This window comes from Oncorhynchus clarkii, chromosome 5 (assembly GCF_045791955.1).
Source record: "Oncorhynchus clarkii lewisi isolate Uvic-CL-2024 chromosome 5, UVic_Ocla_1.0, whole genome shotgun sequence".
Lineage (NCBI taxonomy): Eukaryota > Metazoa > Chordata > Actinopteri > Salmoniformes > Salmonidae > Oncorhynchus > Oncorhynchus clarkii.
This window is the reverse complement of record NC_092151.1, coordinates 93,621,415-93,648,278: the sequence shown is the minus strand read 5'-3', so window position 1 is coordinate 93,648,278 and position 26,864 is coordinate 93,621,415. Positions and strand designations below refer to the sequence as shown.

The following is a 26,864-nucleotide window of genomic DNA, read 5'->3' as shown; positions in this document are numbered from 1 at the left end:
TGTCCTCAAGACCGGACAATAATGTAACTGATGGGGCTTGTGCAAGTGTTTCACCAAACTCTTATTTTTGGTACAAATAATTAAAATGCTTCTGTCTTCTAGTCCTCATGACCTCCCTAGAACTCCATGTTTTTAAACACCTTCAAAATATCAACTGTCAAAACTACAGAGACAGTAATACAGCCTCCCCAAAATGACAAACTACAATTAACATACACATCAACAACAGCCCAATCAGCCAGCACAGGGCCCAATCAACCAGGGTTCCATGGCCCAATCAACCAGGACACGGCCCAATCCACCAGGACACGGCCCAATCAACCAGGGTCCATGGCCCAATCAACCAGGACACGGCCCAATCCACCAGGACACGGCCCAATCAACCAGGGTTCCATGGCCCAATCAACCAGGGTTCCATGGCCCAATCAACCAGGACACGGCCCAATCCACCAGGACACGGCCCAATCCACCAGGACATGGCCCAATCAACCAGGACACGGCCCAATCCACCAGGACACGGCCCAATCAACCAGGACACGGCCCAATCAACCAGGACACAGCACAATCAACCAGTGCTACATGGCCCAATCAACCAGGACACGGCCCAATCCACCAGGACACGGCCCAATCCACCAGGACATGGCCCAATCAACCAGGACATGGCCCAATCAACCAGGACACGGCCCAATCCACCAGGACATGGCCCAATCAACCAGGACACGGCCCAATCCACCAGGACACGGCCAAATCCACCAGGACATGGCCCAATCAACCAGGACACGGCCCAATCCACCAGGACATGGCCCAATCAACCAGGACACGGCCCAATCCACCAGGACATGGCCCAATCCACCAGGACACGGCCCAATCCACCAGGACACGGCCCAATCCACCAGGACACGGCCCAATCAACCAGTGCTACATGGCCCAATCAACCAGGACACGGCCCAATCCACCAGGACATGGCCCAATCAACCAGGACACGGCCCAATCCACCAGGACATGGCCCAATCAACCAGGACACGGCCCAATCCACCAGGACATGGCCCAATCAACCAGGACACGGCCCAATCCACCAGGACATGGCCCAATCAACCAGGACACGGCCCAATCCACCAGGACATGGCCCAATCCACCAGGACACGGCCCAATCCACCAGGACACAGCCCAATCAACCAGGACAGAGCCCAATCAACCAGTGCTACATGGCCCAATCAACCAGGACACGGCCCAATCCACCAGGACATGGCCCAATCAACCAGGACACGGCCCAATCCACCAGGACACGGCCCAATCCACCAAGACACGGCCCAATCAACCAGGACACGGCCCAATCCACCAAGACACAGCCCAATCAACCAGGACACGGCCTAATCCACCAAGACACGGCCCAATCAACCAGGACACGGCCTAATCCACCAGGACACAGCCCAATCAACCAGGACATGGCCCAATCAACCAGTGCTACATGGCCCAATCGGTCAGTGCTACATGGTCCAAACAACCAGGACACGGCCCAATCAACCAGGACATGGCCCAATCAACCAGGACACGGCCTAATCCACCAGGACATGGCCCAATCAACCAGGACATGGCCCAATCAACCAGGACACGGCCCAATCCACCAAGACACGGCCCAATCAACCAGGACACGGCCCAATCAACCAGGACATGGCCCAATCAACCAGGACACGGCCCAATCCACCAGGACACGGCCCAATCCACCAAGACACAGCCCAATCAACCAGGACACAGCCCAATCAACCAGGACACAGCCCAATCAACCAGGACACGGCCCAATCCACCAGGACACGGCCCAATCCACCAGGACACGGCCCAATCAACCAGGACACAGCCCAATCCACCAGGACACGGCCCAATCCACCAGGACACAGCCCAATCAACCAGAGCTACATGGCCCAATCAACCAGAGCTACACGACCCAATCCACCAGGACATGGCCCAATCCACCAGGACACAGCCCAATCCACCAGGACACGGCCCAATCCACCAGGACACAGCCCAATCAACCAGAGCTACATGGCCCAATCAACCAGAGCTACACGACCCAATCCACCAGGACATGGCCCAATCCACCAGGACACGGCCCAATCCACCAGGACATGGCCCAATCAACCAGGACACGGCCCAATCAACCAGGACACAGCCCAATCAACCAGAGCTACATGTCCCAATCAACCAGAGCTACACGACCCAATCCACCAGGACATGGCCCAATCCACCAGGACACGGCCCAATCCACCAGGACATGGCCCAATCAACCAGGACATGGCCCAATCAACCAGGACACAGCCCAATCAACCAGAGCTACATGGCCCAATCGGTCAGTGCTACATGGTCCAAACAACCAGGACAAGGCCCTCCAAATATGTAACTGTTTGGCAAAGATGCAGATCCCTTCTCTGACTCACCCATGGGGTGTGTAGTTGACCTCCGCCACCCTCTGTGTGGGGCAGCCCATGAAGAAGAGAGGGATGATGAGGAGGACAGAGATGGTGAGCATGGCGACAGAAAAACGAGGGATGGTCTTCAGAGAGAGACCGGTCCTCTTCATGATGACTCCGCCCACCAGCATCCCCACGGCAACGGACGGAAGGTTCACCGCACCTGAGGGAGAAGACAAGATTTTTGAGAGCAGAATAGATTTCAAAACTTTCTCCACAGTATGTATCTGTATACTGTCTCTTTGTATCTGTATCGATCTCTACATACAGAACTACAAAGACAGAGATAGTATGAAAGAGTGCATAGCGAGCTGATTTGTCTTCACTAGAAGATACGATCAACTTAATTGTCTCAGGCATACAAACGCTAGCCTGGTTGCCAGTCTATGATCAGCTATTACATTGTACAAGACACAGAGTACAAGGAGTGGAATGTTACAGAGACTGATACCGGCGGCAGGGTAGCCTAGTTAGAGCGTTGGACTAGTAACCGGAAGGTTGCAAGTTCAAATCCCCGAGCTGACAAGGTACAAAATCTGTCATTCTGCCCGTGAACAGGCAGTTAAACCACTGTTCCTAGGCCGTCATTGAAAATAAGAATTTGTTCTTAACTGACTTGCTTAGGTAAAAAAAAAAAAAAAAAACACTGAATATACCCAGATCAGAGCTGAAAACGTGTGGCCAGACAGCATTTGCCCCAATACTTTTCAATCCGTTATGGTGCCGCCGTACCATTTTCCAAAAGCAGCAGCACCAAACGCGTTTACCAGACATTTATTAGTTCACGTCATAGAAAAAAAAACATGGAAATAAAATTGCAATGGATAAGAAGGCTCTTGTCTCTTACTGAACAAGTTGACGTTTAGTACCTCCGCCAATTTCAGCCCCGTTGTTTTGGTCTAGTGAATACAGCCTGGGATTTCACACGTTTCTTTTTGTCATTGGCCTACACACAATACCCCAGCAATTCAAAGTGTACAGTGCCTTGCTAAAGTTTTCATCCCCCTTGGCGTTTTTCAATGGATTTTTATTTGGATTTCATGTAATGGACATACACAAAATAGTCCCAGTTGGTGAAGTGAAATGTAAAAACAAACAAATAAAACCTGAAAAGTGGTGAGTGCATATGTACCCCCTTTGCTATAAAGCCCCTAAATAAGATCTGGTACAACCAATTGCCTTCAGAAGTCACATAATTAGTTAAATAAAGTCCACCTGTGTGCTAAGTGTCACGTGATCTCAGTATATATACACCTGTTCTGAAAAGCCCCAGAGTTTCCAACACCACTAAGCAAGGGGCACCAGTAAGCAAGCGGCACCATGAAGACCAAGGAGCTCTCCAAACAGGTCAGGGACAAAGTTGTGGGGAAGTACAGATCAGGGTTGGGTTATAAAAAAATATCAGAAACTTTGAACATCCCACGGAGCACCATTAAATCCATTTTTAAAAAATGGAAAGAATATGGCACCACAACAAACCTGTCAAGAGAGGGTCGCCCACCAAAACTCACAGACCAGGCAAGGAGGGCATTAATCAGAGAGGCAACAACGAGACCAAAGATAACCCTGAAGGAGCTGCAAAACTCCACAACGGAGATTGGAGTATCTGTCCATAGGACCACTTTAAGCCGTACACTCCACAGAGCTGGGATTTACGAAAGAGTGGCCAGAAAAAAAGCCATTGCTTAAAGAAAAAAAGAAGCAAACACGTTTGGTGTTCGCCAAAAGGCATGTGGGAGACTCCCCAAACATATGGAAGAAGGTACTCTGGTCAGATGAGACTAAAATTTAGCTTTTTGGCCATCAAGGAAAACACTATGTCTGGCGCAAACCCAACACCTCTCATCACCCCGAGAAAACCATCCCTACAGTGAAGCATGGTGGTGACAGCATCATGCTGTTTTTCATCGGCAGGGACTGGGAAACTGGTCAGAATTGAAGGAATGATGGATGGCGCTAAATACAGGGATATTTTTTAGGGAAATCTGTTTCAGTCTTCCAGCAGGACAATGACCCTAAGCATACTGCTAAAGCAACACTCGAGTGGTTTAAGAGGAAACATTTAAATGACTTGGAATGGCCTAGTCAAAGCCCAGACCTCAATCCAATTGAGAATCTGTGGTATGCCTTAAAGATTGCTGTACACCTGTGGAACCCATCCAACTTGAAGGAGCTGGAACAGTTTTGCCTTGAAGAATGGGCAAAAATCCCAATGACTAGATGTGCCAAGCTTATAGAGACATACCCCAAGAGACTTGCAGCTGTAATTGCTGCAAAAGCAGTCTCTAGAAAGTATTGACTTGGGGGGGGGGGAATATTTATGCACGCTCAAGCTTTCTGTTTTCTTGTTTTATTTCTTGTTTGTTTCACAATTGTTTCAAACTTCAAAGTGGTAGGTATGTTATGTAAATCAAATTATACAACCCCCCCCAAAAAATATTTTATAATTACAGTTTTTAAAGCAACAAAATAGGAAAAATGCCAAGGGGGTGAATACTTTCGCAAGCCATGGTAATCATGTTTTCAAAATTAAAATGAAAAGCTGAAACGTCTTGAGTCAATAAGTATTCATCCCCTTTGTTATGGCAATCCTAAATCATTTCAGGAGTAAAAATGGACTCACTCCGTAAGCAATAACAGTGTTAAACATGATTTTTTTTTGAACGACTACCTCATCTCTGCACACATACAATTATCTGTAAGGTCCCTCAGTCGAGCAGTAACTTTCAAACACAGCTGTGACTCAACAAAATGTGGAATACGTCATGGGGTATGAATACTTTCTGAAGGCACTGTATGTGTTAATAAAAGCAGTTTAGCCGTCCTCTAAAACTAGCTAGATTGATCCAATCTACAGCTAGCTCACAAAACTACTAACGTTAGCTTTAGTAAAGTAGCTAGATAGCTAGCTGGCTAACATTAGCTGGCCAGATTGATGCAATCATGTAGCCAGCAGCTAACGTTAATAACGTAGACTCAACTGAATAAATGTGTTTGGCACAGGATAAAGAGTATGAAATTATCTGTTGCTTCTACCCAAGGCATACTGTTCCTGGAAAGGTTAGTCAGTCAGTTTGTTAGTCCGGTAATGTTGGCATATTATTTCCACTGCTGGTGATTATTCACAAATGTTTGTAGTGCATAAGTACAGATTCTACAACTTCCGTCACAGAGCGGTCTACACAGATACTGTGAACACGTGGTAGTTTGAAGGGTTAGGGCCAGGAGTCCACCTTAGGCCAGGAGTGTTTTCCAATTCACACCCCAAAGCCATATAGTCATAGGACAGATGAAAAGGGAAGCTATATATATATATATATATATATAATAATAATATGTTGTAATAATTATATACCTGAACAGGTCATGAGATCAGGAAAAACTCCAGGCCCCAAAAAAGACAATAATGCATTTTTACACACCACTTTTGAACCTGTGGTGCCTGTGGTAACTGTGATGCCTGTGGTAACTGTCGTGCCTGTGGTGCCACCTCTGTCCCAGACTATACTGCTGATCCCACAGTAAATACACATAGATGAATGCTGAGACAGGACTAGACACCAGATATAATACGGTCAAAGCTCACTCTCTACCAGCATCCTTAGACAGCCTTTTCAACACCACAACAGTCGTCATTCATCCACAACTACAGTACGTTAAACTCTTTGACGTAAACCATTATCATAACAAGCCCAAGTGAAGAACAGAGATCTGTGTCTTCATCTCCATGCCAACTGTAACCCATGCCAACTGTAACCCATGCCAACTGTAACCCATGCCAACTATCAATACCAGCCGTAGAGTAGGGTAAAGAGCGAGTAGGATCAGATTCACCATACTTAATCTGTTTCACATAGTGGATCAATAAGGAAACACATACATCATTGATCTATGGGGCGGCAGGTAGCCTAGTGGTTAGAGTGTAGGGGCGGCAGGTAGCCTAGTGGTTAGAGTGTAGAGGAGGCAGGTAGCCTAGTGGTTAGAGTGTAGAGGAGGCAGGTAGCCTAGTGGTTAGAGCGTTGGGGCGGCAGGAAGCCTAGTGGTTAGAGTGTTGGGGCTGCAGGAAGCCTAGTGGTTAGAGCGTTGGGGCGGCAGGAAGCCTAGTGGTTAGAGTGTAGGGGCTGCAGGTAGCCTAGTGGTTAGAGTGTAGAGGAGGCAGGTAGCCTAGTGGTTACAGTGTAGAGGAGGCAGGTAGCCTAGTGGTTAGAGCGTTGGGGCGGCAGGTAGCCTAGTGGTTAGAGTGTTGGGGCTGCAGGAAGCCTAGTGGTTAGAGCGTTGGGGCGGCAGGAAGCCTAGTGGTTAGAGCGTTGGCAGTTAACACACTGTTCCCCAGGCGCCGAAGATGTGGATGTTGATTAAGGCAACATCCCCCCCCCCCCCTCTCTGACTCAGAGGACTTGGGATAAATGCAGAATGCATTCAGTTGTACCCCTATTTCATCTGCTCCACAAAGATGTGGTGAAGGGGTTTGATTGAACGCAGACCGTTCCATTGCTCAGATTGGAGCACATTCAACAAATCTGATTTAACAAAGTGGATATTTGTAAAAATCCGTCATGATTTATGTAACAGATCCACCATGTGGTTACTGGAGTCTTGTTTTGGATATATTTGTCTGTTTTTTTGCTGCTTTACATTTAGAAGTTGTTTATTTTTCATGTCTAGAAGAACTGACTGCTAAATGTTAACTGATTAGCATAGCTAGCATACACAAAATCAGAGGAGGAGGTAGTCAGTCTTTTTTTTATATATTTTTATTTAACTGCAATGCAGTTGATTGGTGACAATGACATGTGTTGGGGTTGACATCCATCCATACATTATACTCCGATTGTTACCTCAAAATAGTGTGAATCAAACGTATAAAAAAATGGCCTAAAATGTAGATTAATTTAGCTGGGAAGAAATGAGGAGATTCAAGATGTTTCCCCCACATTGTTTTGGTCGAGTTTCGATTGACCTCTTTATCGTATTTATGGTTTCTCTGTTCAATATAGTGTGTGTGTGTGTGTGTGTGTGTGTGTGTACGCAGGCCTGCGTAGGACAAAGCAGCTAACGAGGCACTGCTCTGTCAGCTGTCGTAGGCAGCCTTGCTGTCTGGAGAAGAGGGGTCCTTTTATGTTTCCATATATCCATGTGTGAATCCTTCTCAACAGTCATGTGACTTTGTGGATTCGAATAAAGTATTTAAAATGTGTGTCTCTCTGTTTGTCTGTGTGGTGAGTATGTTGTGCTCCCGAGTGGCGCAGTGGTCTAAACGCACTGCAAGAGGTGTCACTACAGTCCTTGGTTTGAATCCAGGCTGTATCACATCCGGCCGTGATTGGGAGTCCCATAGGAAGGCGCACAATTGGCCCAGCGTCGTCCGGGTTTGGCCCGGGTTAGGCCGTCATTGTAAATAATAATTTGTTCTTAACTGACTTGTCTAGTTAGATAAAGGTTAAATGTACGTCCGTTGTGTGTGTTGTACTGACCTATGAGGAGGCAGTGGAACTGTACTGACCTATGAGGAGGCAGTGGAACTGTACTGACCTATGAGGAGGCAGTGGAACTGTACTGACCTATGAGGAGGCAGTGGAACTGTACTGACCTATGAGGAGGCAGTGGAACTGTACTGACCTATGAGGAGGCAGTGGAACTGTACTGACCTATGAGGAGGCAGTGGAACTGTACTGACCTATGAGGAGGCAGTGGAACTGTACTGACCTATGAGCAGACAGTGGTACTGTACTGACCTATGAGCAGGCAGTTGTACTGTATTGACCTATGAGCAGACAGTGGTACTGTACTGACCTATGAGCAGACAGTGGTACTGTACTGACCTATGAGCAGGTTGCTGTAAGCGGTGGTCGTACTGTACTGTCTCTCCAGGAACTTGGTGAGGAAGGTGGCGAGGCCAGCGATGACTGAAGAGAAACAGCACTGAGACAGAACCAACAGCAGGAACAGGGGACTGAGGAGGAGACGTACAAACAGCCTGGGGAACACTGGGGTGAGAGGAACAGAGAGGACAGACAGACACATAAACACACACACAGATGTACACAAATAAATTAGTCAGTTCACTAAGAAATACTGTAGCTACCAGACTGTGAACTCCTATAAAACACACAATACAAGTGTAAAATTCAAGTGTGAAACAAGTTTCTCAAAACAATGGTCAGAGGGACCAGAACAAACAACAGTGACTACATCTCCTAGCAATGGAAAGGTTGAGCGGTGTTGTTGTAATCATGCCTGTCAGCAATATTTACAAATGTGTTAGTCGATCAGCCAATGGCTGGTGTGTGTGTGTGTGTGTGTGTGTGTGTGTGTGTGTGTGTGTGTGTGTGTGTGTGTGTGTGTGTAGAGGACTTACTCTTCAGGAAATCAAGCATTGAGAAGTCTGGCTTTTTGGATTCTTCATTCTGAATGGCAGCTTCAGTTCCACTCTGCAAGGAAATAATACATTCAGGTTTAAGTATGGCAGAAACAACGCATGCATAATTTGAGCTTTTATTTTGGAAAACAAATAGTTTCAGAGGGGTGACGAAAGCAAAAGAGAAGCAGTTTTTATTTCATTATTCAAAATGTTTTATAGAGAGACAGAGAGACAGAGAGAGAGAGAGTCTTGATATATACGAGTACGCCCCCTGGACAGGACACTACAGTCGTGGCCAAAGTTTTGACAATGACACAAATATTAATTTCCACAAAGTTTGCTGCTTCAGTGTCTTTAGATATTTTTGTCAGATGTTACTATGGAATACTGAAGTATAATTACAAGCATTTTATAAGTGTCAAAGGCTTTTATTGACAATTACATGAAGTTGATGCAAAGAGTCAATATTTGCAGTGTTGACCCTTCTTCTTCAAGATATCTGCAATCCACCCTGGCATGCTGTCAATTAACTTCTGGGCCACATCCTGACTGATGGCAGCCCATTCTTGCATAATCAATACTTGGAGTTTGTCAGAATTTGTGGGTTTTTGTTTGTCCACCCGCCTCTTGAGGATTGACCACAAGTTCTCAATGGGATTAAGGTCTGGGGAGTTTCCTGGCCAAGGACCCAAAATATCAATGTTTTGTTCCCCGAGCCACTTAGTTATCACTTTTGCCTTGTGGCAAGATGCTCCATCATGCTGGTATAGGCATTGTTCGTCACCAAACTGTTCCTGGATGGTTGGGAGAAGTTGCTCTCGGAGGATGTGTTGGTACCATTCTTTATTCATGGCTGTGTTCTTAGGCAAAATTGTGAGTGAGCCCACTCCCTTGGCTGAGAAGCAACCCCACACATGAATGGTCTCAGGATGCTTTACTGTTGGCATGACACAGGACTGATGGTAGCGCTCACCTTGTCTTCTCCGGATAAGCTTTTTTCCGGAAGCCCCAAACAATCGGAAAGGGGATTCATCAGAGAAAATTACTTTACCCCAGTCCTCAGCAGTCCAATCCCTGTACCTTTTGCAGAATATCAGTCTGTCCCTGATGTTTTTCCTGGAGAGAAGTGGCTTCTTTGCTGCCCTTCTTGACACCAGGCCATCCTCCAAAAGTCTTCACCTAACTGTGTGTGCAGATGCACTCACACCTGCCTGCTGCCATTCCTGAGCAAACTCTGTACTGGTGGTGCCCCGATCCCGCAGCTGAATCAACTTTAGGAGACGGTCCTGGCGCTTGCTGGACTTTCTTGGGCGCCATGAAGCCTTCTTCACAACAATTGAACCGCTCTCCTTGAAGTTATTGATGATCTGATAAATGTTTGATTTGGGTGCAATCTTACCGGCAGCAACATTCTTGCCTGTGAAGCCCTTTTTGTGCAAAGCAATGATGACTGCACGTTTCCTTGCAAGTAACCATGATTGACAGAGGAAGAACAATGATTCCAAGTACCACCCTCCTTTTGAAGCTTCCAGTCTGTTATTCGAACTCAATCAGCATGACAGAGTGATCTCCAGCCTTGTCCTTGTCAACACTCACACCTGTGTTAACGTGAGAATCACTGACATGATGTCAGCTGGTCCTTTTGTGGCAGGGCTGAAATGCAGTGAATATGTTTTGGGGGATTCAGTTCATTTGCATGGCAAAGAGGGACTTTGCAATTCATCTGATCACTCTCCATAACATTCTGCAGTATATGCAAATTGCCATCATACAAACTGAGGCAGCAGACTTTGTGAAAATTAATATTTGTGTCATTCTCAAAACTTTTGGCCATGACTGTAGTCTATCTCCTGTTCCTGTAGTGAGGCAGCTTGATGTAACAGTACACCCCCTGGACAGGACACTAGTCTATCTCCTGTTTCTGTAGTGAGACAGCTTGATGTACAGTACACCCCCTGGACAGGACACTAGTCTATCTCCTGTTTCTGTAGTGAGGCAGCTTGATGTACAGTACACCCCCTGGACAGGACACTAGTCTATCTCCTGTTTCTGTAGTGAGACAGCTTGATGTACAGTACACCCCCTGGACAGGACACTAGTCTATCTCCTGTCTCTGTAGTGAGACAGATTGATGTACCAGGACACCCCTGGACAGGACACTAGTCTATCTCCTGTTTCTGATGTACCAGTACACCCCCTGGACAAAACACTAGTCTATCTCCTGTGTCTGTAGTGAGACAGCTTGATGTACCAGGACACCCCCTGGACAGGACACTAGTCTATCTCCTGTGTCTGTAGTGAGACAGCTTGATGTACCAGGACACCCCCTGGACAAAACACTAGTCTATCTCCTGTGTCTGTAGTGAGACAGCTTGATGTACCAGAACACCCCCTGGACAGGACACTAGTCTATCTCCTGTTTCTGTAGTCAGGCAGCTTGATGTAGCAGTACACCCCCTGGACAGGACACTAGTCTATCTCCTGTTTCTGTAGTGAGACAGCTTGATGTACAGTACACCCCCTGGACAGGACACTAGTCTATCTCCTGTTTCTGTAGTGAGGCAGCTTGATGTAACAGTACACCCCCTGGACAGGACACTAGTCTATCTCCTGTTTCTGTAGTCAGGCAGCTTGATGTAGCAGTACACCCCCTGGACAGGACACTAGTCTATCTCCTGTTTCTGTAGTGAGACAGCTTGATGTACAGTACACCCCCTGGACAGGACACTAGTCTATCTCCTGTTTCTGTAGTGAGGCAGCTTGATGTAACAGTACACCCCCTGGACAGGACACTAGTCTATCTCCTGTTTCTGTAGTGAGACAGCTTGATGTACAGTACACACCCTGGACAGGACACTAGTCTATCTCCTGTCTCTGTAGTGAGACAGATTGATGTACCAGGACACCCCTGGACAGGACACTAGTCTATCTCCTGTTTCTGATGTACCAGTACACCCCCTGGACAAAACACTAGTCTATCTCCTGTGTCTGTAGTGAGACAGCTTGATGTACCAGGACACCCCCTGGACAGGACACTAGTCTATCTCCTGTGTCTGTAGTGAGACAGCTTGATGTACCAGGACACCCCCTGGACAAAACACTAGTCTATCTCCTGTGTCTGTAGTGAGACAGCTTGATGTACCAGAACACCCCCTGGACAGGACACTAGTCTATCTCCTGTTTCTGTAGTCAGGCAGCTTGATGTAGCAGTACACCCCCTGGACAGGACACTAGTCTATCTCCTGTGTCTGTAGTGAGACAGCTTGATGTACCAGTACACCCCCTGGACAGGACACTAGTCTATCTCCTGTCTCTGTAGTGAGACAGCTTGATGTACCAGTACACCCCTGGACAGGACACTAGTCTATCTCCTGTTTCTGATGTTCCAGTACACCCCCTGGACAGGACACTAGTCTATCTCCTGATACTGTAGTGAGACAGCGTGATGTACCAGTACACCCCCTGGACAGGACACTAGTCTATCTCCTGATACTGTAGTGAGACAGCTTGATGTACAGTACACCCCCTGGACAGAACATTAGTATATCACCTGTTTCTGTAGTGAGGCAGCTTGATGTACCAGTACACCCCCTGGACAGGACACTAGTCTATCTCCTGATACTGTAGTGAGACAGCGTGATGTACCAGTACACCCCCTGGACAGGACACTAGTCTATGTCCTGTGTCTGTAGTGAGACAGCATGATGTACCAGTACACCCCCTGGACAGGACACTAGTGTATCTCCTGTGTCTGTAGTGAGACAGCTTGATGTACCAGTACACCCCCTGGACAGGACACTAGTCTATCTCCTGATACTGTAGTGAGACAGCGTGATGTACCAGTATACCCCCTGGACAGGACACTAGTCTATCTCCTGATACTGTAGTGAGACAGCATGATGTTCCAGTACACCCCCTGGACAGAACACTAGTCTATCTCCTGTCTCTGTAGTGAGACAGCATGATGTACCAGTACACCCCCTGGACAGGACACTAGTCTATCTCCTGTTTCTGTAGTGAGACAGCATGATGTACCAGTACACCCCCTGGACAGGACACTAGTCTATCTCCTGATACTGTAGTGAGACAGCATGATGTACCAGTACACCCCCTGGACAGAACACTAGTCTAGGCCCTGCTTTGTGTTACAGGTCTACAGTAACACTCATTTGCACTACTGGCTCCACACCAGAAGAGGTCAGTAATAACCTGAGAATAATTTACCCAGAAAATATTTCCTTTTAAGCTGTAGGTATTTCAAGTCATTCAATATAATGACACACGACGATAGATATTATATTAGCGTCTGGGCCCTGGTCAAAGGTCGTTCACTATGTAGGGAATAGGGCCCTGGTCAAAGGTCGTTCACTATGTAGGGAATAGGGCCCTGGTCAAAGGTCGTTCACTATGTAGGGAATAGGGCCCTGGTCTTACAACCTGAGGAAGATAGTATTGTGAGAAGGGGAATTATCAAGTAAACTAACATAGCAATGCTCTTTGGTTTGGGGAATGTTTTTTGATTCTCCAGGGAATTTTAGTAACACCTTATGTGACACGTACCAACACACAGACTTTATGAAACATTCATAAGCAAATTCTAAGCATTTATGTCTGCATCCCAAACGCATCCCCTGGTCAAAGGTCGTTCACTATGTAGGGAATAGGACCCCTGGTCAAAGGTCGTTCACTATGTAGGGAATAGGACCCCTGGTCAAAGGTCGTTCACTATGTAGGGAATAGGACCCCTGGTCAAAGGTTGTTCACTATGTAGGGAATAGGACCCCTGGTCAAAGGTCGTTCACTATGTAGGGAATAGGACCCCTGGTCAAAGGTCGTTCACTATATAGAGAATAGGACCCCTGGTCAAAGGTTGTTCACTATTGTGGAAGGACCACCAGAGGGCAGGCTGGGCTCATGGATAGTAGCCCAACAAGGCATGGGAGACAAGGTAACCAGAGGCAATTAAGCACAGCTGACGGTACTAATGACATACTCTCCTTCCCCTATAAGAGAGAGAATGGAACCAGCAGAGAGGGGGGAAACTATCTCTGGAAGATGGCCACCGAGAGAGAGGAGCTATCCAGGAAGAACCACTAAGACGGTGACAAGCCCGTGACTTTTTGTTGTAGTTGAAAGATAATCCTATTATGTTCTTGTTTCATCTGGAGAAGAAGATGTATGTTTTTCCTTGGAAGATTTTCATTGATTATGTTGGAGTGTTTGTGTTGACCCAATGCCCTCAATAGAGAACTGTGTTCAATCAAGAAAACTTACTCCTGACTCGTTTATTCCACCTTCCCGCTTTAGAGTGACGCCCAATTACTTGGTCCGCTCACATTGGTGGAGGATGCGGGCAACTAGGTGGACGAGTGACACAAGGATAAGTGAGTAAATCAAGATTCTTCCAGTAGACCCGGAGGAACCCTTCAAGAACGATGGATAACGCCCTACTACAACAATTGATCACGGCACAGCAGACAACCATAGAACTCCTGCAACAACAGCTGAGCCGACGAGAAGAACCTAGAGTTAAGCCAAGAGCGGCTGCCCACGCCATCTTACCTCGTCTCTCCAAGGAGGATGATATTGAGGCCTTTCTCATGACCTTCGAAAGAACGGCCACCTTGGAAGAGTGGCCGCCCACAGAATGGGCGAGCGCATTAGCCCCTCTTTTGACCGGGGTGGCTCAGGAAGCCTATTTTGACCTGGATTCCCGCGAAGCTGCGGACTATGGGCGACTAAAAACCGAGATCCTGTCCCGGTACCAACTGACTGCCAGAGATAGGGCTGTAAAATTCCATCAATGGACCTATACAGCTGATCAACCCGTCCGTGCCCAGATCTTCGCATTAATACGACTGACGAAACAGTGGCTAGAACCTGGAAAGGGAGTAGGACATGTGATAGAGACTCTCGTAGTGGACAAGATATTGAGAGAATTACCCAGTGACTTAAAAAGGGTTGTGGGGCAAGCCAACCCGTTGTCAGCCGACGACATAGCCCAGGCGGTAGAAACATATCGGTCTACAGGGGAGTTGTTAAAAAGTGACAAGGAGGAACGGAAGGAGTCTTCCAATCCCGTACCACGACTCATCCCGGCGCGCCCGCCGCCGAAACGTCCAAACCCCCCCCGGAGGTGGGAGAAGTCAGCCACCACACAGCAGGGTCGGTGTTATAAATGTCAGTCTCCCAACCATTATGCCCCACAATGTCCTAGCAAGGATGAGCCCATGGTCACGGAGTCATCACTGCCTATCCCCACACATCCCGTTTTGAGGGGGCAGGATCAACACTGTTGGTTAACAGAGATAGCCCCAGCCTCAGAGATTCCGGTGCGAGTCGAAGGACAAGATGTGGTAGCTATTCTCGACTCGGGAAGTATGGTTACGTTAGTAGAGGAGCGGATGGTGACCTCCGCAGCACTGCTACCAGACAAAGTAGCCGTATCCTGTATCCATGGAGACACCCACTATTACCCCACTGTGAATCTGCCTATTCTCACTCCAAAAGGAAAGTGTACAGTCAGGGCAGGGAAAGTGCCCCAGCTGAAGGTGCCATTATTGATTGGGAGAGACTGTCCCCTATATAAGGAGCTTCGGCAGATGACGTTATGTACGGGAAGAAGAGGGACAGGAAAGAAGAGAAAATCCAAGCCCGAGGTAGTAGTCCTACAAGGAGACGTAGCCGCGTCCTCGTCCTCTGCAGCAGAGGAAGAAATAGCGACCCAACGTTTACGACAGATATTCCAGGAAACCACCGATGAAGACACATGTGAAGGGTTATACACAACGCAGGAAGAAAGGAGCAACCAGGCGCTAAGGGATATATTTGAAGCTCCATCCGAGGAGGGAACCTGGAAGGGATTCTCCTCGGTCACCCCTGATGGGGATGGGGAACATCCTCCACATCCCTCTACCGAGGTCGACCTGCCCCAGGAATTAAAGGGACAGTTCGGCACCTCGCAGCATAGAGACCCAGACCTAAGGGAGGCCATGAGGAAGGTGAAGGTGATCGACGGGAGGAACGTCGACGGATCAGGTGAGCCCCCTCTTCCTTACTATGCAATCAGGCGGGGTCTCTTATACTGGGTCGTACGACGAAGGGGGGAAAACCAGGAATTACTAATGGTGCCTAGGCCATACAGGGATACAGTTCTACAGTTAGCCCATTCCCACGTCCTAGGAGGACACCTGGCACGAGACAAGACTATTGACAGAATCATGCAGAGATTCTATTGGCCCCGGGTCACCCGGGATGTGGCCAGGTATTGTAGGACGTGTGATCAATGTCAACGTACAGCCCCACGGCCACACCTACGTAACCCTTTGATTCCTCTCCCCATCATAGAGACTCCCTTTGAACGCATAGCTATGGACCTCGTAGGACCCCTCCCAAAATCCGCCAGAGGACACGAGTACATCCTAGTGGTTATAGATTACGCTACCAAGTTCCCGGAGGCCATACCCCTGCGTAACATGTCGTCAAAGGGAATTGCCAAGGAGTTATTCCTGATGTTCTCTCGTGTGGGCCTCCCCAAGACTATCTTAACCGATCAAGGAACCCCGTTCATGTCCCGGTTGATGAAGGACTTGTGTCGGTTATATCAGGTTCAACAGATACGTACAAGCATATTCCACCCTCAAACAGACGGGTTGTGTGAACGCTTGAACAAAACGATTAAAAGCATGTTGAGAAGAGTGGTGTCCCGAGACGGGAAAAACTGGGACATGCTTCTCCCACACTTAATGTTTGCCCTGCGAGAAGTACCCCAGGCATCCACTGGATTCTCTCCGTTTGAATTGCTCTATGGCAGACCCTGTCGAGGAATCCTCGACTTAGCCAAGGAGACCTGGGAGACCCAACCATGCCCCTTTCGATCCACAATAGAGCACGTTACCCTGATGAGAGACCGCCTGTCAGCAGTGTGGCCCATAGTCAAGGAGCATATGGAGAAGGCCCAAAGGACCCAAGGCCGGGCCTATGATAAGTCCGCGACCCCACGTGAGTTCACCGTGGGAGAGAAAGTGATGGTGCTTGTGCCCACGGCCGAACATCGCTTGCTGGCGCAGTGGAGGGGGCCCTACGAGGTAATGAAAAGGGTCTCACCGGTCAATTACCTCATCAAGCAACCTGACAGGAGGAAGAAGGTCCAACTCTATCACATAAACCTGCTGAAGACGTACCATGGACGAGAGGAGGAGGTGGCTTTGATGGCCCTGGAGGGCAAAGGAAAAGAGGAGGCTCTACCACAGGTGCGCCGTGGCCAAACTCTCCTACCGGAGCAGTCAAGACAGCTAGACAAGCTGATTATGAACTTCGGTCGAATATTCTCTCCATTCCCAGGACAAACAGATGTCCTGTTCCACCATATCCACACTGAACCCGGCAAGAAGGTGCATATCCGCCCTTACAGGATTCCTGAGGCTCGCCGAGTCATCGCTAAGAAAGAGGTGAGGGAAATGTTGAGGATGGGCGTGATCGAGCCCTCGACGAGTGAGTGGTCCAGTCCCATAGTCCTGGTCCCCAAATCCGATGGTAGTATGAGACTCTGCAACGACTTTAGGGGCGTGAATGCCATCTCTACATTCGATGCGTATCCCATGCCCCGCGTGGATGAACTCTTGGAGCGCTTAGGAAAGGCCAAGTTCATCACTACCCTGGATTTGACGAAGGGATATTGGCAAGTGCCGGTGGCTCCGGAGGATCGCCCAAAGACTGCCTTCGCCACCCCAGAGGGGCTTTTCCAGTATGTGAGGATGCCCTTCGGACTGCACGGTGCCGCTGCAACTTTCCAACGCCTCATGGATGCCATTCTACGGCCCCATCAAGAGTATGCAGCGGCATACATAGACGATGTGGTCATCCACAGCGAGGACTGGGATAGTCACCTCCTGCGATTACGGGCGGTGCTCGTGAGTTTGGAAGCCACAGGGTTGACAGCCAATCCAAATAAATGCTGCCTGGGCCTGTCCGAAGCGGAATACCTGGGGTACACCGTGGGGAATGGGAAAATACGCCCACAGGCAGAGAAGACAAGGGCCATTCGTGACTGGCCTCGACCCCGGACCAAGCGAGACGTTCGGGCCTTCTTAGGGATAACAGGATATTATCGCCGTTTTATCCCGGGATATGCAACCCTTGCCAACCCCCTCACAAACCTCATCAGGAAAAACCTGCCAAACCAGGTAGAGTGGAAAGACGAGACGGAAGAGGCCTTTCAATTGCTCAAAGATGGCCTGTGTTCTGATCCCGTTCTACAGGCTCCGGACTTCTCACAAGAGTTCATTGTGCAGGTCGACGCCTCGGATACAGGGCTCGGGGCCGTACTAGCTCAGGGTAAAGGTGAAGAAGAGAAGCCGATTCTCTTCATTAGTAGGAAGCTCAGCGATCGGGAACAGAGGTATGCGACCGTAGAGAAAGAGGCCTTAGCCATCAAGTGGGCCCTCGATTATCTCCGGTACTACCTACTGGGTCGGAGGTTTGCATTAGTTACTGACCATGCGCCCCTCACGTGGATGGCTGGTAAGAGAAACAATAACAACAGAATAGCCAGATGGTTTTTGTCTTTACAACCGTTCTCTTTCCATGTCATCCACAGGGCCGGATCGAGGAACGGGAATGCAGACGCGCTGTCCCGACGCGACCAGGACGGTGCGTCTGGCGCCCGACCCTCCGGTTCGGTCCTGGGGGGGAAGGTATGTGGAAGGACCACCAGAGGGCAGGCTGGGCTCATGGATAGTAGCCCAACAAGGCATGGGAGACAAGGTAACCAGAGGCAATTAAGCACAGCTGACGGTACTAATGACATACTCTCCTTCCCCTATAAGAGAGAGAATGGAACCAGCAGAGAGGGGGGAAACTATCTCTGGAAGATGGCCACCGAGAGAGAGGAGCTATCCAGGAAGAACCACTAAGACGGTGACAAGCCCGTGACTTTTTGTTGTAGTTGAAAGATAATCCTATTATGTTCTTGTTTCATCTGGAGAAGAAGATGTATGTTTTTCCTTGGAAGATTTTCATTGATTATGTTGGAGTGTTTGTGTTGACCCAATGCCCTCAATAGAGAACTGTGTTCAATCAAGAAAACTTACTCCTGACTCGTTTATTCCACCTTCCCGCTTTAGAGTGACGCCCAATTACTTGGTCCGCTCACACTATGTAGGGAATAGGACCCCTGGTCAAAGGTTGTTCACTATGTAGGGAATAGGGCCCCTGGTCAAAGGTCGTTCACTATGTAGGGAATAGGACCCCTGGTCAAAGGTCGTTCACTATGTAGGGAATAGGACCCCTGGTCAAAGGTCGTTCACTATATAGAGAATAGGACCCCTGGTCAAAGGTCGTTCACTATGTAGGGAATAGGACCCCTGGTCAAAGGTTGTTCACTATGTAGGGAATAGGGCCCCTGGTCAAAGGTCATTCACTATGTAGGGAATAGGACCCCTGGTCAAAGGTCGTTCACTATGTAGGGAATAGGACCCCTGGTCAAAGGTCGTTCACTATATAGAGAATAGGACCCCTGGTCAAAGGTCGTTCACTATGTAGGGAATAGGACCCCTGGTCAAAGGTTGTTCACTATGTAGGGAATAGGGCCCCTGGTCAAAGGTCGTTCACTATGTAGGGAATAGGACCCCTGGTCAAAGGTCGTTCACTATATAGGGAATAGGGTCCTGGTCAAAGGTCGTTCACTATATAGGGAATAGGGTGCATTTTGGGACAGAACTTTAGTGACGGAGTGTTACCCACATTGCCTTCCAGCAGCATGCTGCGAGGAAAGAAGAAGTATGGGATGGAGGTCAGAGCTAGGCTGGCAGAGGAGATGAGGAGGCCCATCCACCACGCACCCACCCAGCGAGGGTCTGTAGGGGCCAGCTCAGCGTTGGTGACTGGAGGGAGAGAGGAGAGAAGAAGTATGGGATGGAGGTCAGAGCTAGGCTGGCAGAGGAGATGAGGAGGCCCATCCACCACGCACCCACCCAGCGAGGGTCTGTAGGGGCCAGCTCAGCGTTGGTGACTGGAGGGAGAGAGGAGAGAAGAAGTATGGGATGGAGGTCAGAGCTAGGCTGGCAGAGGAGATGAGGAGGCCCATCCACCACGCACCCACCCAGCGAGGGTCTGTAGGGGCCAGCTCAGCGTTGGTGACTGGAGGGAGAGAGGAGAGAAGAAGTATGGGATGGAGGTCAGAGCTAGGCTGGCAGAGGAGATGAGGAGGCCCATCCACCACGCACCCACCCAGCGAGGGTCTGTAGGGGCCAGCTCAGCGTTGGTGACTGGAGGGAGAGAGGAGAGAAGAAGTATGGGATGGAGGTCAGAGCTAGGCTGGCAGAGGAGACGAGGAGGCCCATCCACCACGCACCCACCCAGCGAGGGTCTGTAGGGGCCAGCTCAGCGTTGGTGACTGGAGGGAGAGAGGAGAGAAGAAGTATGGGATGGAGGTCAGAGCTAGGCTGGCAGAGGAGACGAGGAGGCCCATCCACCACGCACCCACCCAGCGAGGGTCTGTAGGGGCCAGCTCAGCGTTGGTGACTGGAGGGAGAGAGGAGAGAAGAAGTATGGGATGGAGGTCAGAGCTAGGCTGGCAGAGGAGATGAGGAGGCCCATCCACCACGCACCCACCCAGCGAGGGTCTGTAGGGGCCAGCTCAGCGTTGGTGACTGGAGGGAGAGAGGAGAGAGGAAATTTAGAGGGAGGGTGTGAAGAGAGAGGGAGAGAGAGAGAGAGAGAGAGAGAGAGAGAGAGAGGAAAGTTAAAGGGAGGGAGAGGAGGAGAAAGGACAGAGAGAGATTGAGATCGTAACAGAGAGACCAAGGCAGGAACAGAGACAGAAACAGATCGTTAACAGCTTTTCACTATGAGCCCAAGCTATACAATCCCACCCTCTAAACCAGCCACCAAACCTCGGCCACCAATGTGACGATCCAAACACAGTACCTACCTGAGCCGGTTCTGTCCACGTCCACATAGATCCTCAGCATGACGGAGCCCAGCAGGAAGCCGAAGGCGGGTCCAAACACAGACAGAGCAAACAGGATGGCTGAGGAGAAAAGAGACAGTCAAGGTCTTTTATCAGGGTTGACTGAGAACGCATTCTCATTTACAGCAATGACCTGGGGAATAGTTACAGGGGATGATTGAGCCAATTGGAAGTTGGGGGTGATTTGGTGGCCGTGATGGTACGAGGGCCAGATTTGGAATTTAGCCAGGACCCTTAGATAACACCCCTACTCTTACGATCATTTCCATGGGATCTTTAGTGACCACAGAGAGTCAGGATACCCGTTTAACATCCTATCCGAAAGGTAGCACCCTACTCAGGGCAATGTCCCTAATCATTGCTGTGGAGCATTTCTTTAGACCAGAGGAAAGAGTGCCTCCTACTGGCCCTCCAACACCACTTCCAGCAGCATCTGGTCTCCCGTCCAGGAACTGACCAGAACCAACCGTGCTTAGCTTCAGAGGCAAGCCAGCAGTGGGATGCAGGCTGGTATGTAGCTGTCATTGTGTCTGATATTTATTATTATACTAGTGTTCGAGTTATCTACAGGCCTCTTACCTATGTAGAGGTTCTAGTGTTTCAGTAGGCTACAGGCCTCTTACCTATGTAGAGGGACTAGTGTTTCAGTAGGCTACAGGCCTCTTACCTATGTAGAGGGGCTAGTGTTTCAGTTATCTACAAGCCTCTTACCTATGTAGAGGTTCTAGTGTTTCAGTAGGCTACAGGCCTCTTACCTATGTAGAGGGACTAGTGTTTCAGTAGGCTACAGGCCTCTTACCTATGTAGAGGTTCTAGTGTTTCAGTAAGCTACAGGCCTCTTACCTATGTAGAGGTTCTAGTGTTTCAGTAAGCTACAGGCCTCTTACCTATGTAGAGGTTCTAGTGTTTCAGTAGGCTACAGGCATCTTACCTATGTAGAGGTTCTAGTGTTTCAGTAAGCTACAGGCCTCTTACCTATGTAGAGGTTCTAGTGTTTCAGTAGGCTACAGGCCTCTTACCTATGTAGAGGTTCTAGTGTTTCAGTAGGCTACAGGCCTCTTACCTATGTAGAGGTTCTAGTGTTTCAGTAGGCTACAGGCCTCTTACCTATGTAGAGGTTCTAGTGTTTCAGTAGGCTACAGGCCTCTTACCTATGTAGAGGGGCTAGTGTTTCAGTAGGCTACAGGCCTCTTACCTATGTAGAGGTTCTAGTGTTTCAGTAGGCTACAGGCCTCTTACCTATGTAGAGGTTCTAGTGTTTCAGTAGGCTACAGGCCTCTTACCTATGTAGAGGTTCTAGTGTTTCAGTAGGCTACAGGCCTCTTACCTATGTAGAGGGGGGAGTTGCCTCGTCCGGCGAAGTCATCCACATAAGAGATACCAAAGGGTTGTATGGGAACAGACCCCACCCCGAACAGCAGCTGAGCTATAGCCATGAGCAGCCACAAGTTGTTGGTGTCTGCTATACGCTTGATTTCTGTCTTTCCACAGGCCCCTGTGGTGTTGGAGGGACCCTGGAGGGAACACAGTTCTTGGCGATCTGGAGAAAGCACACACATTCACGTGAACCACACACACACACACACACACACACACACACACACACACACACACACACACACACACACACACACACACACACACACACACACACACACACACACACACACACACACACACACACACACACACACACACACACACACACACACACACACACACACAGCTGAGTTCATGTTCCTGGAGTTTCATGTGACCCTTCAGTGATACAATGAGGAGATCAGCCAGTCTACTGGGGGGGTGGGGTGCGGGGGTGGGGGGGTGGGGGTGTGTGTGTGTGTGTGTGTGTGTGTGTGTGTGTGTGTGTGTGTGTGTGTGTGTGTGTGTGAGCTTAGGGAGGAGGAGAGTGAACAGAGCTCTCAGTTAAAACAACTGACTGGGAGACAGTCCTCATCTTTTTGGCTTTCCTGGAGTGCACAGAGATGAACATTTTCAATCTGAGGAATGCGGATCGGGTTCAGCTAGAGAGCACCTGCAAGCCAGCCTGGCTCCCACAATCCACCACTCTAAATCCATCCATCCACTCTAAATCCATCCATCCACTCTAAATCCATCCATCCACTCTAAATCCATCCACTCTAAATCCATCCATCCACTCTAAATCCATCCACCCTAAATCCATCCACTCTAAATCCATCCATCCACTCTAAATCCATCCACTCTAAATCCATCCATCCACTCTAAATCCATCCATCCATCCACTCTAAATCCATCCATCCACTCTAAATCCATCCACTCTAAATCCATCCATCCACTCTAAATCCATCCACCCTAAATCCATCCACTCTAAATCCATCCACTCTAAATCCATCCATCCACTCTAAATCCATCCATCCACTCTAAATCCATCCACTCTAAATCTATCCATCCACTCTAAATCCATCCACCCTAAATCCATCCATCCACTCTAAATCCATCTACTCTAAATCCATCCATCCACTCTAAATCCACCCATCCACTTTAAATCCACCCATCCACTCGATGACACACTGGGACTGCTGTTTATACTGACTGACTGTGGATGATACTTGCATTGCCATAGACTAGGTTTTACAACTCACAAGACCAGTTTCCCGGACACGGTAATAGTCCTGGACTAACAAGTCTTTTCTACGATATTCTGTGTGATGGAAACCCAACCCATGTAACCTACCCACTGACGTAGTGGTGTATCCTTGGTGTTTCAGGGTACTGTCGCTGTAATAGAGATATATTTCATCCCAACATCTTACCATGTATGACAGAGTCATAGTTATAGGGCTGGGACAGGAAGTGAGGTAGGGCCAGGATGAGAGCGCTGATGGACATCAGCAGACCACCCAGTCCGATGAGACGAGGCCGATGGACCCTGCTGCCCAGGTAACTCACAAACACTATCAGAATTGTGTTCCCCACCTAGAGGGAGGGAGGGACAGAGAGAGAGAGAAGGGAGGGGGCAGAGAGTAGGGGAGGGACAGAGAGAGAGAGAGAGAGAGAGAGAAGGGGGAGGGACAGAGAGCGAGAGAAGGGGAGGTGGGGGGACAGAGAGAGGGAGGGAGAAGGGGGAGGGAAAGAGAGTGATAGAAGGGGGGGGGCAGAGAGTAGGGGGGAGGGACAGAGAGAGAAAGAGAAGGGGGAGGGAAAGAGAGTGTGTCAGAGACCTTATGACCAGGAGAATACAGTAGCAATACACACTCAGTGAATGGTTGCTTGTTTTCTACTCGTTATCTTAGTAGCAAGGCTCGGACAGCGCTTCAACAAAAGCGGGTGGCATACTCACATAATACTAATATAACGAGTCATATCACAACACCACCCAGTGCTTATGCATTTCTACTCTTTAACCACCACCTGAGATGAATCTAACATGACTTCTTTACCGAGCTGTGGTTACTGGTTGGCTCTTACCTCGTGCAGAGAGGAGATGGTGCCAGAGGAGAAACTGCTGAGGCCAAAGCGTCTCTCAATGGTGGTGATGGTGCTCTTAAAGTAGGAACTGTAGAGCAGCTGGGTGAGCTGCAGCAGGCCATGACACAGCACAAACAGCTAGATAGAGAGAGACAATACGTTAGAGAGAGAGAGAGAGAGAGAAAGAGATGGAGAGAAAGAGGCGAGAGAGAGAGAGAGAGAGAGAGAGAGAGAGACAGAGGCAAGAGAGAGAGAGAGGCAGGAGAGAGAGAGAGGCAGGAGAGAGAGGCAGGAGAGAGAGAGAGAGAGAGGAGAGAGAGAGAGTCAGGAGAGAGAGAGAGAGAGAGAAGCAGGAGAGAGAGAGAGGCAGGAGAGAGAGAGAGAGAGAGAGAGGCAGGAGAGAGAGAGAGAGGCAGGAGAGAGAGAGAGAGAGAGGGGCAGGAGAGCGAGAGAGAGGCAGGAGAGAGAGAGAGAGAGGGGCAGGAGAGCGAGAGAGGCAGGAGAGAGAGAGAGAGAGGCAGGAGAGAGAGAGAGAGACAGGAGAGAGAGAGAGGCAGGAGAGAGAGAGAGGCAAGAGAGAGAGAGAGAGGCAGGAGAGAGAGAGAGAGAGGCAGGAGAGCGAGAGAGGCAGGAGAGAGAGAGAGAGAGAGAGGCAAGAGAGAGAGAGAGAGTTAGGAGAGATAGAGACGCAGGAGAGAGAGACAGAGAGAGAGAGAATGAGAAGAGAGAGAGACGCAGGAGAGAGAGACAGAGAGAGAGAGACTGAGAAGAGAGAGAGAGACGCAGGAGAGAGAGACAGAGCGAGAGAGAGAATGAGAAGAGAGATAGAGAAAATGGACAGCCTATGGATGGACAGCCTTTATTTTAGCCTCCAGCCAAAGTACGCAACACATCCCACATCAGCTGTCTAGTCCAGACTCAGACCCAGCTAAAGTAACAACAATTAATTACAACGTTATTGTCTATGTCCCAAATGGCATCCTGCTACCAACAGAGTGCATTACCCTTTGACCTTTGGGCTCTGGAAAAAAAAAGTTGTGGACTATCTAGGGAATAAGGAACCGTTTGAGATGCACTTAGAGTAAAAAAAGAGGATTATGTTTGCCAGTGTCAGTGAGTTTCCATCATCTGCTCCTGACTGAGACGACAGACTCAGAGCGCTGTAGCTTACAGCAGTTGAAAACCTGGCTGTTATGAAACCAGCTGGTTGGCTGAGATACATCTGAAGACACTGTAGGTCAAGAACGTCACCAGCTGGTTGGCTGAGATACATCTGAAGACACTGTAGGTCGCCGACGTCACCAGCTGGTTGGCTGAGATACATCTGAAGACACTGTAGGTCAAGAACGTCACCAGCTGGTTGGCTGAGATACATCTGAAGACACTGTAGGTCGCCGACGTCACCAGCTGGTTGGCTGAGATACATCTGAAGACACTGTAGGTCGCGGATGTCACCAGCTGGTTGGCTGAGATACATCTGAAGACACTGTAGGTCGCAGATGTCACCAGCTGGTTGGCTGAGATACATCTGAAGACACTGTAGGTCGCGGATGTCACCAGCTGGTTGGCTGAGATACATCTGAAGACACTGTAGGTCGCCGACGTCACCAGCTGGTTGGCTGAGATACATCTGAAGACACTGTAGGTCAAGAACGTCACCAGCTGGTTGGCTGAGATACATCTGAAGACACTGTAGGTCATTGATGTCACCAGCTGGTTGGCTGAGATACATCTGAAGACACTGTAGGTCGCGGATGTCACCAGCTGGTTGGCTGAGATACATCTGAAGACACTGTAGGTCAAGAACGTCACCAGCTGGTTGGCTGAGATACATCTGAAGACACTGTAGGTCAAGAATGTCACCAGCTGGTTGGCTGAGATACATCTGAAGACACTGTAGGTCGCCGACGTCACCAGCTGGTTGGCTGAGATACATCTGAAGACACTGTAGGTCATTGATGTCACCAGCTGGTTGGCTGAGATACATCTGAAGACACTGTAGGTCGCAGACGTCACCAGCTGGTTGGCTGAGATACATCTGAAGACACTGTAGGTCAAGAACGTCACCAGCTGGTTGGCTGAGATACATCTGAAGACACTGTAGGTCGTCGACGTCACCAGCTGGTTGGCTGAGATACATCTGAAGACACTGTAGGTCAAGAACGTCACCAGCTGGTTGGCTGAGATACATCTGAAGACACTGTAGGTCGCAGACGTCACCAGCTGGTTGGCTGAGATACATCTGAAGACACTGTAGGTCGCAGACGTCACCAGCTGGTTGGCTGAGATACATCTGAAGACACTGTAGGTCAAGAACGTCACCAGCTGGTTGGCTGAGATACATCTGAAGACACTGTAGGTCGCAGACGTCACCAGCTGGTTGGCTGAGATACATCTGAAGACACTGTAGGTCGCAGACGTCACCAGCTGGTTGGCTGAGATACATCTGAAGACACTGTAGGTCGCGGATGAAAAATGTCAACCTGGAGTTGCAGTCAAAATGTTTTCAATTGGAAACTGAATCTATTTTCTCCTATTCTGCCTGAAAGTTCACTGCTTAATCCTCCTAGCTTTTCCATAAAAGTCTAGGAGGAGTAATCTCCAGGTAGAGCTCGTATGT

General features: G+C 49.0%; 1 protein-coding gene across 1 annotated transcript in view; it reads right to left on the bottom strand.

Moving 5' to 3' along the window:
• Positions 1-26,864, bottom strand: part of LOC139409578 (solute carrier organic anion transporter family member 2A1-like) — a 56,966-nt gene that overhangs the window by 8,327 nt on the left and 21,775 nt on the right. Inside the window, exons 2-9 of the mRNA XM_071154942.1 lie at positions 24,245-24,382; positions 23,590-23,752; positions 22,125-22,337; positions 20,759-20,857; positions 19,570-19,709; positions 8,824-8,896; positions 8,288-8,452; positions 2,433-2,628 (exon numbers count right to left, since the gene is read on the bottom strand). Coding sequence (XP_071011043.1) covers positions 2,433-2,628; positions 8,288-8,452; positions 8,824-8,896; positions 19,570-19,709; positions 20,759-20,857; positions 22,125-22,337; positions 23,590-23,752; positions 24,245-24,382 — 1,187 coding nt within the window. The remainder of the gene's footprint in view (positions 1-2,432; positions 2,629-8,287; positions 8,453-8,823; positions 8,897-19,569; positions 19,710-20,758; positions 20,858-22,124; positions 22,338-23,589; positions 23,753-24,244; positions 24,383-26,864) is intronic.